At 35.5% G+C, this 15,051-nt stretch overlaps 1 protein-coding gene across 1 annotated transcript in view; it reads right to left on the bottom strand.

The window, feature by feature from the left end:
* The window catches only part of SMC3 (structural maintenance of chromosomes 3), a 48,867-nt gene extending 40,920 nt beyond the window's left edge, over window positions 1-7,947 (bottom strand). Inside the window, exons 1-5 of the mRNA XM_003755387.4 lie at window positions 7,933-7,947; window positions 2,721-2,796; window positions 1,676-1,714; window positions 1,116-1,183; window positions 459-530 (exon numbers count right to left, since the gene is read on the bottom strand). Of these exons, the coding sequence (XP_003755435.1) occupies window positions 459-530; window positions 1,116-1,183; window positions 1,676-1,714; window positions 2,721-2,796; window positions 7,933-7,947 (270 nt within the window). The remainder of the gene's footprint in view (window positions 1-458; window positions 531-1,115; window positions 1,184-1,675; window positions 1,715-2,720; window positions 2,797-7,932) is intronic.
* Between the last annotated feature and the right edge of the window lie 7,104 nt (window positions 7,948-15,051).

The raw sequence follows: 15,051 nt of genomic DNA, 5'->3' as shown, positions 1-15,051 counted from the left end.
TTATCAAACATTTCATTTTTCAGCTGGTTGTATTACTTTGGAACTTCCCTAACTGACAATTCTACCTTCTTTCACCACCCCCAACCTCCCTTTTTTCAATTTCCTTTGGGAAACTGTTTTTCCCTCCCTTAGGCTCTAAGTTCCTTTCTTTTTTCATTTGTATCCCCAGCACTTAGCAGAGCTTGGCACATAGGCACTTAATAAATTTTATTAGTTATTGACTATTATCCTTGTGGTCCTATATTTTTTTTTAACACATTTCTTCACATATAATATAAATCATTTAAACTTTAACACTTAATTTTCTCTAGGTACTTTTGAAAGACAAAAATTGGAACTTGAAAAGAAACAGTTCCATTGAATATGTTTTTCTAAAAAAGTTAGTGATTAACTTACAGACATTTTAAAAGTATGAAATCTTGGTATAATTATTGAAAAAATTTTAATAGGCAACTTACAGGTAATCTGTTGTCTGAATTATCAAAAATGATCTCAACAAAAGCCGATATGACCCGGGGTCCAGTGCCTTCCTAAGATGAAGGAAAACAATAAATGTAATGTGTTCTTATTAATTTTTTTGTTATTTTCCAACATATGCTTTTTATAAAGGGTATTTAATAATAACTTTCAGACTGAAATAGCTTTTTTAGAAGTCCCACCAAATTACTCTAATATTCTTACAATCATGGTAATAGGACTTTAGCTTAGAATAATACATAAGCTCTCAAATAATTTATGTATTATCTATTTTATCATTTTATTTATTGTTTATTATTTGTTTATTGTTTATTATTTATTTATTATATCTGGGGGCACTAGGTTACTAGAATCCAGACTGAACATGGAGCATATTTTTAGCCTCTTATTGAGCCTCTTCAACATAAAGATAAGAAAATTTCTCTTATAAAAATTATTTAGGAGCCAGACCCCAATTTCTTCCAAACATTATATTCAAATGAGTCCTACTGCTTCCACAAAATAAATTAAACTGCATAATAACATAATATAGCAATATTAATTGAAAGAACTATGGTAATCTTACAAAAGATTTTTATCCAACAGGAATAGGTGATTATATAAAACATATATAAATATAATTAAATAATCTCACTTACGTGTAACAAAGCCAATCTCTGTTCTGGACGAAGATGACTAAATTCATCACTGAGTACAAATTGAATAGCTATAATAAGCACATAAATAAAACCATCAGAACAGTAATTTCAAAAGAGAGGATTGTGTCTTGCATGGTTTTTTTTTTTTTCCAATAATTGTTCAAAGGATCACAAATTTAGAACTAGAAGGGTTCTTCTACAGTATAGGTCCTATTGATAAATCTAACACAAGGAGTTCTTAGGCTTTTTTGTATCATGGATGCCTTTGAGAGACAGGTAAACCGCATAGGCCCCTTCTCAGAATAATATTTTTCAAAGCATAAAATATGTAAGATTACAAAGTTAACCAATTATAATGAAATATAGTTATCAAAATATTAAAAAATAAATACAGACTCCAGGATAAGAACTTAGCAAGAAATTCCCGAATGAAGGTACTATTATTTAACTATAGAAAGCATTTTTAGCTAGCTTATAAACACATAGCCTAACAACTACATTACATTTGACTGGAAGACATCTAGACAAAAAAAAAAAAAAAAAAAAATTTCAATACCTACCATAAAAAAAATTACTTTTCCCGGATCCATTTCTGCCCACTATAGTTTTAAAAAATAAAAATTTTAAAATGAGTAAGTCTAAAGCAAATACAATTCTGCTTAAAATATTTAAAGACTTTTAAATAATTTTTCTAAATTTTATTCAAAAGAAAATTTTTTTAAAGTACACAAATAACATTAAAATCAACAAATAAAACAAAAAGATTTGTCTGTCACCTGCCACAAATAACATTTCAATCTCAATTTAAAAGATAAATTTGCTTCAATATTGATCTGTGTTCTTACCTTTATAATCCAGGAAAAACTTAAAATTATTTGTTGGCATTCAAAATGAATTGCTTCATATATGCCACCTAATTGCTGAAAATATTTACGAAGCTACTTGATTTGTTTTAATTCATAATACTAATATTAATTAAAAGGCTAAACATAGCCAAAGTTATAACTACCCAGAAGACATTATTACTGATTAGTGTTACCTTTTCATAATCAACACTGATATGTCAAAAAAAATCTCAAAACTGACATGCATTAAAATGCAATAAGACTATAAATTTTGATCATTTTTTAAAATTCTGGCCAAATTATCACAACATAAACCAAAAAAAGGTATCTATAGCTTTAGCCTCAGAATATTCTTTAAAATTGCACGATAACTACAAATATCTAACACTATAATGCATTCAATATTTACAAATGAATAGCATTACTGCATAGAAAAGTTTACTATGTGTGACTGCTTAGTTCAATTCCAGCAGTAACAAAGTTTCTTGTTAGCTGGCAAAAAATTGATATTGTCTTGGATATCCACATGTTTTTTAGCAACATAAATGCTCACAATATTTGTATTCTTAAAAAGAATACTTGTCAAATATACTTTTAAAACAACTAAGATTCAATCACTACAATCATATATTAGAAGATGTCTATAAGGATTTTTTTTCCTTTATAATTTCTCATCTAACAAGGTGAAAAAAAAACTTTTAATTTATAAATTGAACATAATAAAATACACACAAGCTTCACTCAAACAATAGGCACTTACCTATAACATTGTGTTTTGAACTGAATGGATCTACAATTGTCTGATCTCTATAACTTCGAAAACCCTGGATGATAACCTAATAGAAAAAAATGTCATATTTAAAATATAATATAGACATCCATTTTTAAGATTTAATTTTTTCCCCTTTATTTCCTAATTTCCACCTACATAAAAGCTGGAATATGGGTGCCCTTCTGTGCATACTCCCGCAGCATATGCATTCTTCTTACCAATTATATGTGTATTTTGGAGAATGTTTTCATAAGCCCAATGAACTTTCTATATAGTTTCTTATCTTACTGTGCTATTTTGTTAAATGCCTTTCTTTGCTGGAGGGGAGGGGAGAAAAGAACTTTCAATTTTAAAATAACTTTTAGAAAGCAGTGGTTTAAAAGTATCATTTACTAAAAAGTCCTTATCTCAATACTGAATACTTTAACTTTTTTTATAATCACAAATAGCAGCTTAAAGCAGTTAAAGTAAGATACTTGCACTATAGGACACTTGCACTTTTCACAGACTTAATTGAACTACTATAACTAAATAGTGAAGCAATCAACAAAACAGATGAACTGAATCTCCAACAGGGAGTATCCCACTTTTTAAAAAGTGCTTAATTGTAAGGAATGAGTGAGGCATTAAAGACAGAAGGAATCAAAAAGCCTCCAGTTAGTTCAACCCCTATCTATGACAACACAAGTCACAACCTCTTAGAACCTTCAGGCAACTCATGAAGACTAGAAATCACATGAAATCATAGCTCCAGGCCAAAAAAAAAAAAAAAAAAAAAGAAATCATCACTTAGAAAGGCCCAGAAAAGCATAACATTTTAGTTTTTGTTTTTATTGGTATCCTTAAGAACCAATAAAAATAATCTTTTCTCTTTCTAAACCCAAGTGTCAAGGGGATCTTTTTTATTTTTTGCTGAGATGATTAGAGTTAATTGACTTGCCCAAGGTCACATTAAGTGTTAAATGCCTGGGCCACATTTGAACTTGGGTCCTTCTGACTTCAGGGAGGATGCTGTACCACCTACCTTCCCCAGATGATCTATTTTTTTAAAGCAAGAAAAGCACCATTTTATATTTCTTTTGAATTGATTACAACAGTGATTAAATTCAAGTAAAAACAAGAAGGATCCCTAAGATAGTGACTTTGAATTTTAAACTGTGATATTATCTATGTTGTACTGTTTTTATTTATTTTGCTAAAAAATTCCCATTAGATTTTAATCTGGTTCAAGCCACGTTCTGGACTATTGGGGAAAAGTGGTACATACCCTATTATTGACACCTCTGGACTAGGGGATTTAGTTACTGCAGGTAAATCTCTGACTGTGTGATCCTTATAGAACCAAAGGAAAAAAAATTAAGAAAAGCTGCCCTTTATATTAGCTTAGGAGCTTTTACCTTTTTTGCGTGGAGATTTTCTTTTTGTAATAATGTTTTTGAATGCATAAAATTAAATATATAGTATTTAAAAGGAAATCAATTGTGCTGAAATAGTTATTAAAATATACTATTAAAAAGTTCAAAACCTCAGGTAAAGAAGAAACCCTATCCTAGCTCATTATGTAAATGATACTAACTTCCCCCCCCCCCATTCATAGAAAAAATTCCCTAGCTGAACAACTAAATTTAGAAATTGTTACACTTTCCTCAACTCTCTTAAAAAAACATCTTAGTGACAATTTGGTACCTATTTTCATTGAATTATATTTTAGTATTGAAGTATGATGGTAATATTTTATTAGCTATACTTAAATTACTCCATGATCCACCATTGATCAGTGTGGGACTTAATGCACAGAGAAAGCTCTCACCTCTGCCTCACAAACTGAAAAATAATAGTGTGCCTCTCCCAATGCTAGGTTATGGTGAATGATAGGGCTCTTCTCAAAAAAAAAAAAAATCTTATCAGTTTGCAAAACTTGTCAAGGTTCATGTTTCACTGGCAAGACATGAGTCTCTGAAAACTCAGGATCAATTCCATGTCACAGTGAAGCTTCAGTTCAAGACTTTACTAAAATATGAGACCACATTTAGAAGAATAGATTCAGGAGATAATGAAGAAATTCTATAGTTTAAAGTCCATTACAGAAACTCATCATAGTGAATTTCTACCACTATTCTAACTTTCTAATAACTAATTTCTAATTAAAATTTTTAAAATAGTAATTCTATTGTGTTACTATTGCTTCAAAGTAATTACGTACATTGGAATAGCATCCTGGAAACACCTTTATTAGTTTTTCCAAGATAATTTTAAGCCTATTATGTACTCTCTTGGGCAATACTATAAAATTGTCTATAATTCTTACTACACCCAAGGTATCTCTTGCATTAGAATCAAAGACAATTCTGCTTTTCAGCCCATGAATTCCCAGATGCTGCTACACTAGCTGAGAAATGACAATGCTTACTTTCCTATCTTAGTTTATCAGGCTATAAAATTTAACCAATTTAGCTTTAAAAATCTAACAAGACTCTCGTCTTGTTAGACATTCCCACCCCCAAAGACTTTTAAGGAAGACATACTAGTCAATAAACATGAAGCACCTATTATGTCAGGTACTGTGCTGTCTGGGGACAAAAGACAAAAACTAGTCCCTGCTCCCAGGAAGTTCACAAACTAAAAGGGGAGACAAGCAAACAAATATGTACAAGGAAGCTACATGATGGATAAATAGGAAATAATTAAAAGGTGCTAACATTAAAAGGTGTTGGAAGTTTTCCTATAGAAAATGGGATGTTAGTAGGGCCCTGAAAGAAGCTAGTAGGTAGAGATGAGATGGGAAAATATTCCAGGAATGGAAGACAACCAGAAAAAAGTGACTAGAGCAGAGAGATAGAGTGCCTCGTTTGTGGGACCAGTGTCACTAGATCAAAGAGTTCATGGCTAGAAGGTACAAGACTGGAAAGGCGGGAGATTGGAATGTGCTTGCTTAGTTATTAAGGACTCTTGACAGCAGAATATTTTGTATTTGATATTGAGGGAGCCACTGGAGTTTACTTATTAGGGAAAATGATACGAACTTTGTTTTAGGAAAATCACTGCCCATGCAAGAGGACAGACTTGGAGCTGGCAGACACCTAAGCAGGCTATTTCAATAGTCCAATTTCAAGGCAATAAGGACTTGTAACAGGACGGTGGTACTATCAGAGGAGATGGGGGGACATAAGAGATATGTTACAAAGGTGAAATTGATAGGCTTTGGCAACAAACTCACTGGCAAGCTGTTACAATAGTCCAGGCATGAGGTAATGAGGGCTGGCACCTGGGTGGTGGCAATTATCAAAGGAGAGTAGGGGACACAGTATGATGAAAAGATGAAATCAACAGGTCTTGGCCACAGATAGGATTCAGGAAGTGAGAGACTGTGAAAAAGTGGAGGAAGTCACCTAGGATGTGAGCCTGGGGGGCTAAAAGGATGATGGTGTCCTAGACAGTAATGGAAAATGTGTATGTGTGTTGAGAGAGGAGGGAAACAGAATGGGTTCAATTTTGGACAGACTGAGTTCAAGATATCTAATGAACAAGCAGTTCCAGATTTCAGCAGAGATAAAGGGCAGGATAGATGGATTTAAGAATCATTTGCATTGATAACTATATGGGAGCAGAGATCACCCAGTGAAGATAGAAAAGAAAGCCCAGAACAAGGCTTGATGGAACATCTTCAATTGTGCTTTACAAAATGATTAAAGACACTAGGATGAACTAATGAAAGTAATGTCAGGGAGAAAAATGTATAGTTAACAATGATGTAAAGGCAAATCCTGATCAACAAGGACCAACAATGATTCCACAATATTCATAATAAAAAAAAAATGCTATCCATCTTCTGAAGGAGAGATGGACTCAAAATGAACACTGAAACATACTTTTTGGTCACGGTCATTTTGAAAAAAATTTTTTTTTGCTTGACTATGCAAATCTGTCATACAAAGGTATGGTTATTCTTTTTCGATGGGGGGGGGTGAGTATTTTTGTGCACTAAAAAAAAGTTAAGTGATAAAATGTAAAATAAGTTCCTAAAAGAAATATTAAAATACATAAAAATAAAGTTCTTAAAAAGGAAAACTTAACACAGCAATTCACGTCATTACCCTCCTCCCAATCTCATAATCTGACTCGTCCAGAAACCCTTATGGGAGTGGGAATGAATACAAAGTATGTCACAGTATTTTCGATGTCCAGAATATCTTCCTTAACTAGATCTCTGACTAAATCAGTCAACTAGGACTTACTTAAGTATCTACTAAGTGACAGGTTAAGTGCTGGGGATAAGAACAAAAGCAAAAGGTAGTTCAGTCTCTTAAAGACCACCCAAGGATGGATGGCTATGTAAAAATATGAAAACAAGGCACAAACGAGATAAATTGGTTATAATCAACAAAGGTAAGACACCAAAATTTAGGGGAATAGGGAAAGGCTTCCTCTGGGATTTTAGCAGTAAGTTTAAGAAGACTAAAAATGCCAGGAGGAAGAGCCAAAGAAAGTAACAGAAAAAAAAAAGGGGGGGGGGGGGAAACTTGTTTAAACTCTATCAAGGATTCCAGCACTCCAACGGGCCCACCAGCTGGACAGAAGTAATACCCACGGGACAGGCCTGGAGCTCAATTCGGAAAACATTAATTAGGTTCCTACCACATTTAGAGGCGAAAAAGGCGAAGGGGAGGGGAGCGGCGCGCATCAGCTGAAAGGAGGGGATGGGGAAGAAGCAGCACATCATTGTGGATGTTTATTATTATGGTTAGTAAAGGGCAAAGTCAAGTGCGGCCTGCAAGGCAGACACCCCCACGCCCGCCCGCCCGCGGCCCCCCAGGGCAGGTCAGCGTCGGAAAGAATGGCCCGCTCCCCCCCCTCCCCGCCTCGCCCCCACTTATCCCGCTCCCTCCCCCGGCCCCACGCGGCCCGTCTCTCCCAGGTCCCCCCACCCACTCCCGGAGCCAGAATGCCGCTTCCCGCTAGCATTTTCCCGACCACCCCGCAGACCCGTTCGGTGGTCTAGGACCCGGAGAAAGGTACTCCCCGAGCCCGAGGCAAGAGCGTGCGGAAGGGACAGGAGACTAAAGGGGGCGACGCCTCCCTTCTCCCGCCGCTGCCACAAGGGAGATAGGAGCGGGCCCCGTAGGACTGGGGAGAAGGTAGGGGGGAGGCGTGAAGCGGAGGCGGTTTTGATTCCTCCGGGACTGCACGGCACCGGGCTCACCTGTTTTATATACATGATTCCTCGCTCCCGGCCCGGGAGAAAGACCCTCCCGGGACCCGCAGCTGCTTCTCCGCCAGTCAGGTGAGCTGAGTATACGACCCCTCCCCCACGACCCCGATCCTTTCCCCAGCCAAATAAAATGGCGGCCTCCAAGGAGGCGGTGTCCCGGTCTGGATCAAACCATCTTCGCCACCCTAGCAGGGAGAAGAGGATACCCCGGAAGGCTTCTCTGCCATTCCCCACCCGGGCCTAGCTCCCACCAGACTCTACGTGGAAAACTGGAATTTATATTTTGCTCATAGCTTCCATTCCTTTGAGAATTCACTCCCGACTTTATTTACGAGAATGCTTGGTCTGGTCCGTTTCCCCCTCTAGGGCGGAAGCCAGTGGTAGCGACTACGAGAGGGGAAAGGTTCGGCGCCAAAGGCAAGCGTTCTCAAACCGCGAGGGGAGGGGACCGCGAAGATGAGCCAGGCTAAACCACGTGGTTGGAGGGGATTAAAAAAACACGAAGGTTGAACTTGGACGCAGAGCTCTGAATTGGTGCGCGGCTGCTTTTTGGTTTTGGTTTGTTTGGGGTTTTTTTTTGTTTTTTTGTTTTTTTTTTTTTTGGAAATGCAAAGCGCTTTGGGTTTACGGGCCTCTTCCTCAGTGCTCTAGAAATGATGTCAACTCACGTTTGTTATCGTACTTGACTAATTTCTTTTTTATGACGGATGTTGCGCTTTTGTGTCGGAGGATTTTACGGAGAAGCAAATGCAAATTGGCTGGGGGAAGGAAGAAGCACAAAACGCCTGAGGCTGAGCCGGGGTTCTCCGATGCTGCGGAAGCTAGAGAATGAGAAACTGCTTTATCTGGGCTGGTAAAGTGATCTTCCCCACTAAATCTAATCTGCCTTGTAGAGTCTTTATAGGTATTGTATCTCAATAATCATTAACATTTATTAAGCGCCTACTCTGAGCAGGCGCGCGGCTAAGGGCGCGAGAAACTACCGGGAGCAAAGATAACTTCTGCTTTCAGGAAGCTTAATCCGTAGCTTCTAAGAAAGTTACAGCTGGAAGGAACTTTAGAAATCCAGATTTCCCATTATTTGTTATTTTTATCATTATTTTGGAATGAACTCCAGTGAACTGCTTAATCATCCTTTATTTTTTTCCGAGCGTTTGGTAATTTACAAAAACACCTTTGCTTCTATCTCGTGGTTCTGTCACTCATTATGTTCCTATGACTTCATTATGCCCGGGAGGTTTTCTTGACAAAGAAAACCCCCCTTAATTAATTTGGACATTACTTCCTAGCCCTATCCACCTGTGATTGAAAGCCTTATAAGTGTGTTATCTCCTGGGTACTGTATCTTTGCTGTATTCTTAGAATTCAGCCCGCTCAGTATTGGCCTCACTTTGCTTTTAATAAAATCTCTGCCCCTTGACTAGGAGATGGGTTCATGCCTGCAAATCCTTTTGAGATACTTCGCTACACTGGTCTGGGACTTTGGGGGTTCCCCTTCTCAACCTCAACATTGGCCCCCTCTGCTGCCTCTCTTTAACTTAGCTCAATTAATAAACCAAATTCACCGGATGGCTCAAGGAAAGAAATTGTAAATTTCTTTGTAAATTTCAGATCAGATAAGACCCTTATTAAGCTTTTTGTGTGCTAAGTGCTGGATATACAAATACAAAGGGGGAAAAAAAAAGACAACCCCTGCTTTTAAGGTGCTTACATTCTAGTGGGAAAAACAAAACATTAAGGGGACAAGGAAGAGGGGGGGAAAGGGCACTCTGATGAGGTGGAGCTGTCCAGCGATTGAATTCTATAGGAGGAGAGTGAGCAGCACAGCTGAAGTTTCATCCCAGATATATCAGGGCATCTGGAGGGCAGCAGATGGAGCATGAATTGAGATGGGTAACCCCCAGCAAAGGGTCATGAAAGCATTACTGGGGGTATTTGTCAGGATGATTGAAAGATGACTCAAATAATTAGTATTAATAATTAGTATAAATAATTAGTATAAAAAGTGTGTGTCTACAAAGGAAATAGGATACCAACCTTAGAGAGTAGCAAGTATAACAGAGGAGAACTTTTGAAGAAACCAGTACCCTGCAATGAAGACGACATACTTACATGTGATGGTGGAAGCAAAATGTTATTATAAGTTAAGTAACCTACATTCCAATATAAAACCTAAACTTATTTGGGGGGTGGGGGGGTAAGGCAGTTGGGAGTAAATGACTTCCTTAAGGACACACAGCTAGTGTTAAGTATCTGACTGAATTTGAACTTAGGTCCTAAACCCAGGGCTAGTGTTCATCCACTCCGCCATCTAGTAGCCCATAAACCTAAACTTTGTGGCCTGGGTCAGGTCTAGCCTGGAATAGAGGCCTTCGAAGGAAAAGAACAGAGTTTGAAAAAATTCTGCCTTTGTTCTACCTGAATCTTTCATATTCTCAATTTCTTATAGCAAAATATTATTCCATTAATACATGTGCCATAATTGGTTTTACCACTTCTTAATAATTGGACATCCATCAGATATAATATATTAGCCTAGAGTTAGGATCTAGGTTCAAATTCTATCTCTTTTACTTAAGGCGAGTTACTAAACTACCACCTTGGGATTCATTTTCCAGATGTGGAAAATGGGGGGGGAAGAGGGGTGTTGGTTTCACAGCTAGGGTCCAAGTGTGGGTTCTTAACTAAACAAGAACTAGATGAAATTACAAAACATAAAACAGATCATTTCAATTACATTAAGTTGGAAGGGTTTTTGCATGAACAAAATTAATGTAACTAGGAGAAGATAGAAAATAGTCAACTTGGGGAAAATTTTTATATTGAATATCTTTGGTAATGGCTGATATCCAAGATGATTAAACAACTAAATGGAAATAGATTAGTCCAGAAACTATTCCCCAATAGATAAATGCTTCTACTCTGGGGCTGCTTAATAGTGCTATCATACAACCTCCCCACTGGGTCCATTACATATTTACATTATGGATTCCCAACCGAACCCTCAATGTCTCAACCTCTCAGGAGAGTATAATAATAGTTATAAGTGGAGTTATTGAATTCTGTCAATACACACTTGTGAGTGTTTTGTATTTAGCTCTCAGTACCTCTTCCCTAAATTGTCTCCTAACTGGCCTCCCAGGCTCAACTTTTCTCCTCCAATCCATCCAGCCACCTTAATGCCCAGTTGGTTTGCTGCCATGACTGGGATGACAACCCTTTTAGCACTAGAACTCGGAGGACTTCACATGTGACCCACTATATCATACTACCTCTGGCCATGCATACTTTATCTTATCCTTTGGCCAACTTCTGGCTATCACTTTTAGAACCATAATCAAATCAATGTTGCTTTTAATAAGGGTAAATTAATCTGTTACCTTATAATTCTATTTACCATCCCTGTAATGTTCCAGTGCAAAATATCTCTCTTTCTGACCACTATTCCCTAATTAGAATGTAGGCTCCTTAAAGGTAAGGACTGCCTTCACTTTTGTATTTGTTTCCCTAGTGCTTGGCACATAAGTACTCAATTTTTTTTTTATTCATTTAATTTATGCCTTTTCCACATAATTTCCAAATTAATATTCCTAAAGCAGAAGTCTGATCCTACCATTCTCCTCTAGAATCTTCAATGACTTCCAATTGCTCGGGGGAAAAAATACAAACTCCTATTAGGCATTGAAACCCTTTCAAACACTGGCTCCAACATATCTTTCTGAACTGATTTTACCTTACATTTTATTTCACGTACTCTGTACCAACTAAATGAGCCCATTTGCCATTTCTAGTGCAAGCTGTTTTCCATGCCCTACCTCCATACCTTTGGAAAGGCTGTGAGTCTCCTAACTGGGATTTATTTCCTTCTTATCTCTGTTCCTAGGAATCTTTATTTCTCTTCAATCCTCCGTTCTTCCCTCTTTCACAAGACCTTTATTGATCTTTTCCATTCCCCCAAATGAGTTCATATTCCCCTTCTATAAAGTCTGTATTTACTTACATGTTGCCTCCCTATACGATGTAAATTTCTTAAAATTAGTGACTGTTCTTGTTTTGTCTTTGTCTCCCCAGCCTCCCATACTGTACTTGGCACATAGATCCTTTTTAAATGCTTTTGAATGAATTGAATCAAATTATATTATTTCATGTGGTCCCCTCAACAACCCCATAAAGTAGACAAAAATGATATTATTATTGTCATTTGAGTAAACTGAGGCTTAGGTAAATTAGGCAGCTTGCCCTAGTTTACCTAATAAACAGAATCCTTGTCCTCACTGCCTTGCCTATATATAATTTTTCTTTAAGTATTTAAGATTTTATCATCCAAAGCCTTTAGTATTAGTTTTTCATTTTTTAAATCACATTATTTCCCTTATCACTGAAGCAATCACAAATTAAAAAACTGTTTCTGAAGTACACAAACTTTTTATCTAAATATATTAGCTCAGATTTTTTTTTCTCAATAGCATTTTATTTTTCCAAATACACGTAAAGATAGTTTTCACTATGTATTTTTATAAGATTTTTTTGTTCCAAACTTTTTCTCCCTCCTTCCCTTTCTCCCTCTTCCCCAAGACAGCAAGTAAACTGATATAGATTATATATGTATGATATTTAAACACATTTCCATATTTGTCATGTTATGCAAAAAAATCAGAACAAAAGGGGGAAAAAGTGAGGGGAAAAAAGCAAAAAAATAAAAATTATGTTTCTGATAAATGTGAAAATATGTATAGAAGAGACATGTTCAACATATATTGAATTACTTGCTGTCTAATGGGAGGAAATAAGGGAGAAAAATTTGGAACACAAGGTTTTGCAAGGGTGAATATTGAAAAATATCTTTTCATGTATTTTGAAAATAAAAATCTATTATGATGAATAAAAATAAAATAAATGTTCCAAGAGGGAAAAAATGCAATTGGCCAAATGCGTTTTTTTTTAAATCCACTGAAGAAAATAGTACCTTTAAAGGATATTATTAAAAGGAAAAAGAAGTACAAAAGCTATCTGAAGAAAAATCCCACATTAAAAAAGTAGAACTGGGCAAATGGAAGCTAATGACTCTGAGACATCAAGAATCAATCAAACAAATTAAAAAGAATGGAAAAAAAAGAAATATCTGGTGATTCATGGTACTTCCAAAAAATTGACCTTGTAGTAGGACATAAAAACTGCATAATCAAATGTAGAAAAGCAGAAATAGTAAATGTATCCTTTTCAGATCATGATGAATAAAAATTACATTTAGTAAAAGACTAGGGTATGAGAGACTAAAAACCAAATGGAAATTAAATAATCCTAAAGAATGACCGAGTCAAACAACAAATCATAGAAACAATCAATAATTTTATCCAATTTATCCATGACAATAATGAAACAGTATAACCAAAACTTAGGGGATGCAGCCAAAGGAGTTCTTAGGAGAAAATTTATATTTCTAAATAGTTACATGAATAAAATAGAGAAAGAGGAAATCAATGAATTGGCATGCAACTAAAAAGGCTAGAAAAAGAATAGGTTAAAAACTCCCAATTAAATACCAAATTAGAAATTCTGAAAATCAAAGGAGAGAGTAATAAAATTGAAAGTAAAACTATTGAACTAATTAGTAAAACTAAGGTGGTTTTAGAAACCATCAAAATAGATAAACTTTTGGTTAATGTGGTTAGGAAAAGAAAACACATAGCCAGCATCAAAAATGAAAAGGGGGAACTTACCATGAATGAAATAAAAAGTAAAGCAATAATTAGGAACTATGTTGCCAAATTGTATGCCAACAAACTTGACAATCTAATTGGATGAATATTTCTGATAAATATTTACAGAAATATAAATTGCCCAGATGAACAGAAGAGGAAATAATGTTTAATCCCATTTTAGAAAAATAAGTTGACCAAGCCATCAATGAATTTCTTAAGAAAAAATCTCTCTCTAGATTATCAGTATACTCAATTTTATGGTTAGGATGAGCATTCAAATCAAAATATGCTCTAATCGGAGCCCTACGAGCAGGTATGAAGTATCACTAGCTATTATTCTACTCTCAATCATACTAATCAATGGGTCATTTACCTCCAGGATCAGATGAATTTACAAATGAATTCTACCAAACATGTTAAGAACAATTAATTCTAATACTATATAAACTATTTGGGGAAAAAAAGACAAAGAAGAAACCCTGCCAAATTCCTTCTGTGACACAAATATAGTTCTGAAACCTAAACCAGGAAGAGCCAAAACAAAAAAAGAGAATTATGGTCAATCTCCTTAATGAATTTTGATGCAAAAATTTTAAGTAAAATTTTGCAAAGAGTACAACTTACCAAAAGGATGATACACTATGACCAAGTGGGATTTATACCAGAAATGAAAGATTGATTAAATGAAAATGAAAGCTATTGGCATAATTGACTATATCAAAAATAATAGAAATGAAATAAATAAGAAAAATAATAGAAATCTATGATCCCCAAAGACACAGAAAAACCTTTTTGATAAAATACAGCACCTATTCCCATTAAAAAACACTAGAGAACAAAGAAATAAACAGTTTTCCTTAAAATGAAAAGCAGCATCTGTCTACAACCATCAGTAAGTATTATGTATAATTGGAAGAAGCTAGAAGCATTTCCAGTAAGTCAGTGGTCAAGCAAGGATACCCATTATGACCAATATTATTCAATATTGTACTAGAAATATTGGCTCTAGCAAAAAAAAAAAATTATACTAGGCAATGAGGAAATAAAATTACTCTTTGCAGATGATATGATGTTTTACTTAGAGAATCAACTAAAAAACTACTAGAAAAAAAAACTACTAGAAACAAGTCACAACTTTAGCAAAGTTGCAGGATACAAAATAAATCCATATAAATCATCAGCATTTTTATATATTACCAACAAAGTTCAGCAGCAAGAGATACAAAGAAAAATTCCATTCAAAATAACTGTCGATATTTGGGAATCTATCTACCAAGGCAAAGTCAGGAATTATATGAACGCAACTACAAAACACTTTCCACAGAAATAACATCAGATCTAATCAGTTGGAAAAATATCAAGTGCTCATGGGTAGGCTGAGCGAATATAATAAAAATGACAATACTAC

The sequence above is a fragment of the Sarcophilus harrisii genome, chromosome 2, assembly GCF_902635505.1.
Source record: "Sarcophilus harrisii chromosome 2, mSarHar1.11, whole genome shotgun sequence".
Classification (NCBI taxonomy): Eukaryota; Metazoa; Chordata; class Mammalia; order Dasyuromorphia; family Dasyuridae; genus Sarcophilus; species Sarcophilus harrisii.
The sequence above is the reverse complement of the archived record's forward strand: the minus strand, read 5'-3'. Positions and strand labels throughout refer to the sequence as shown.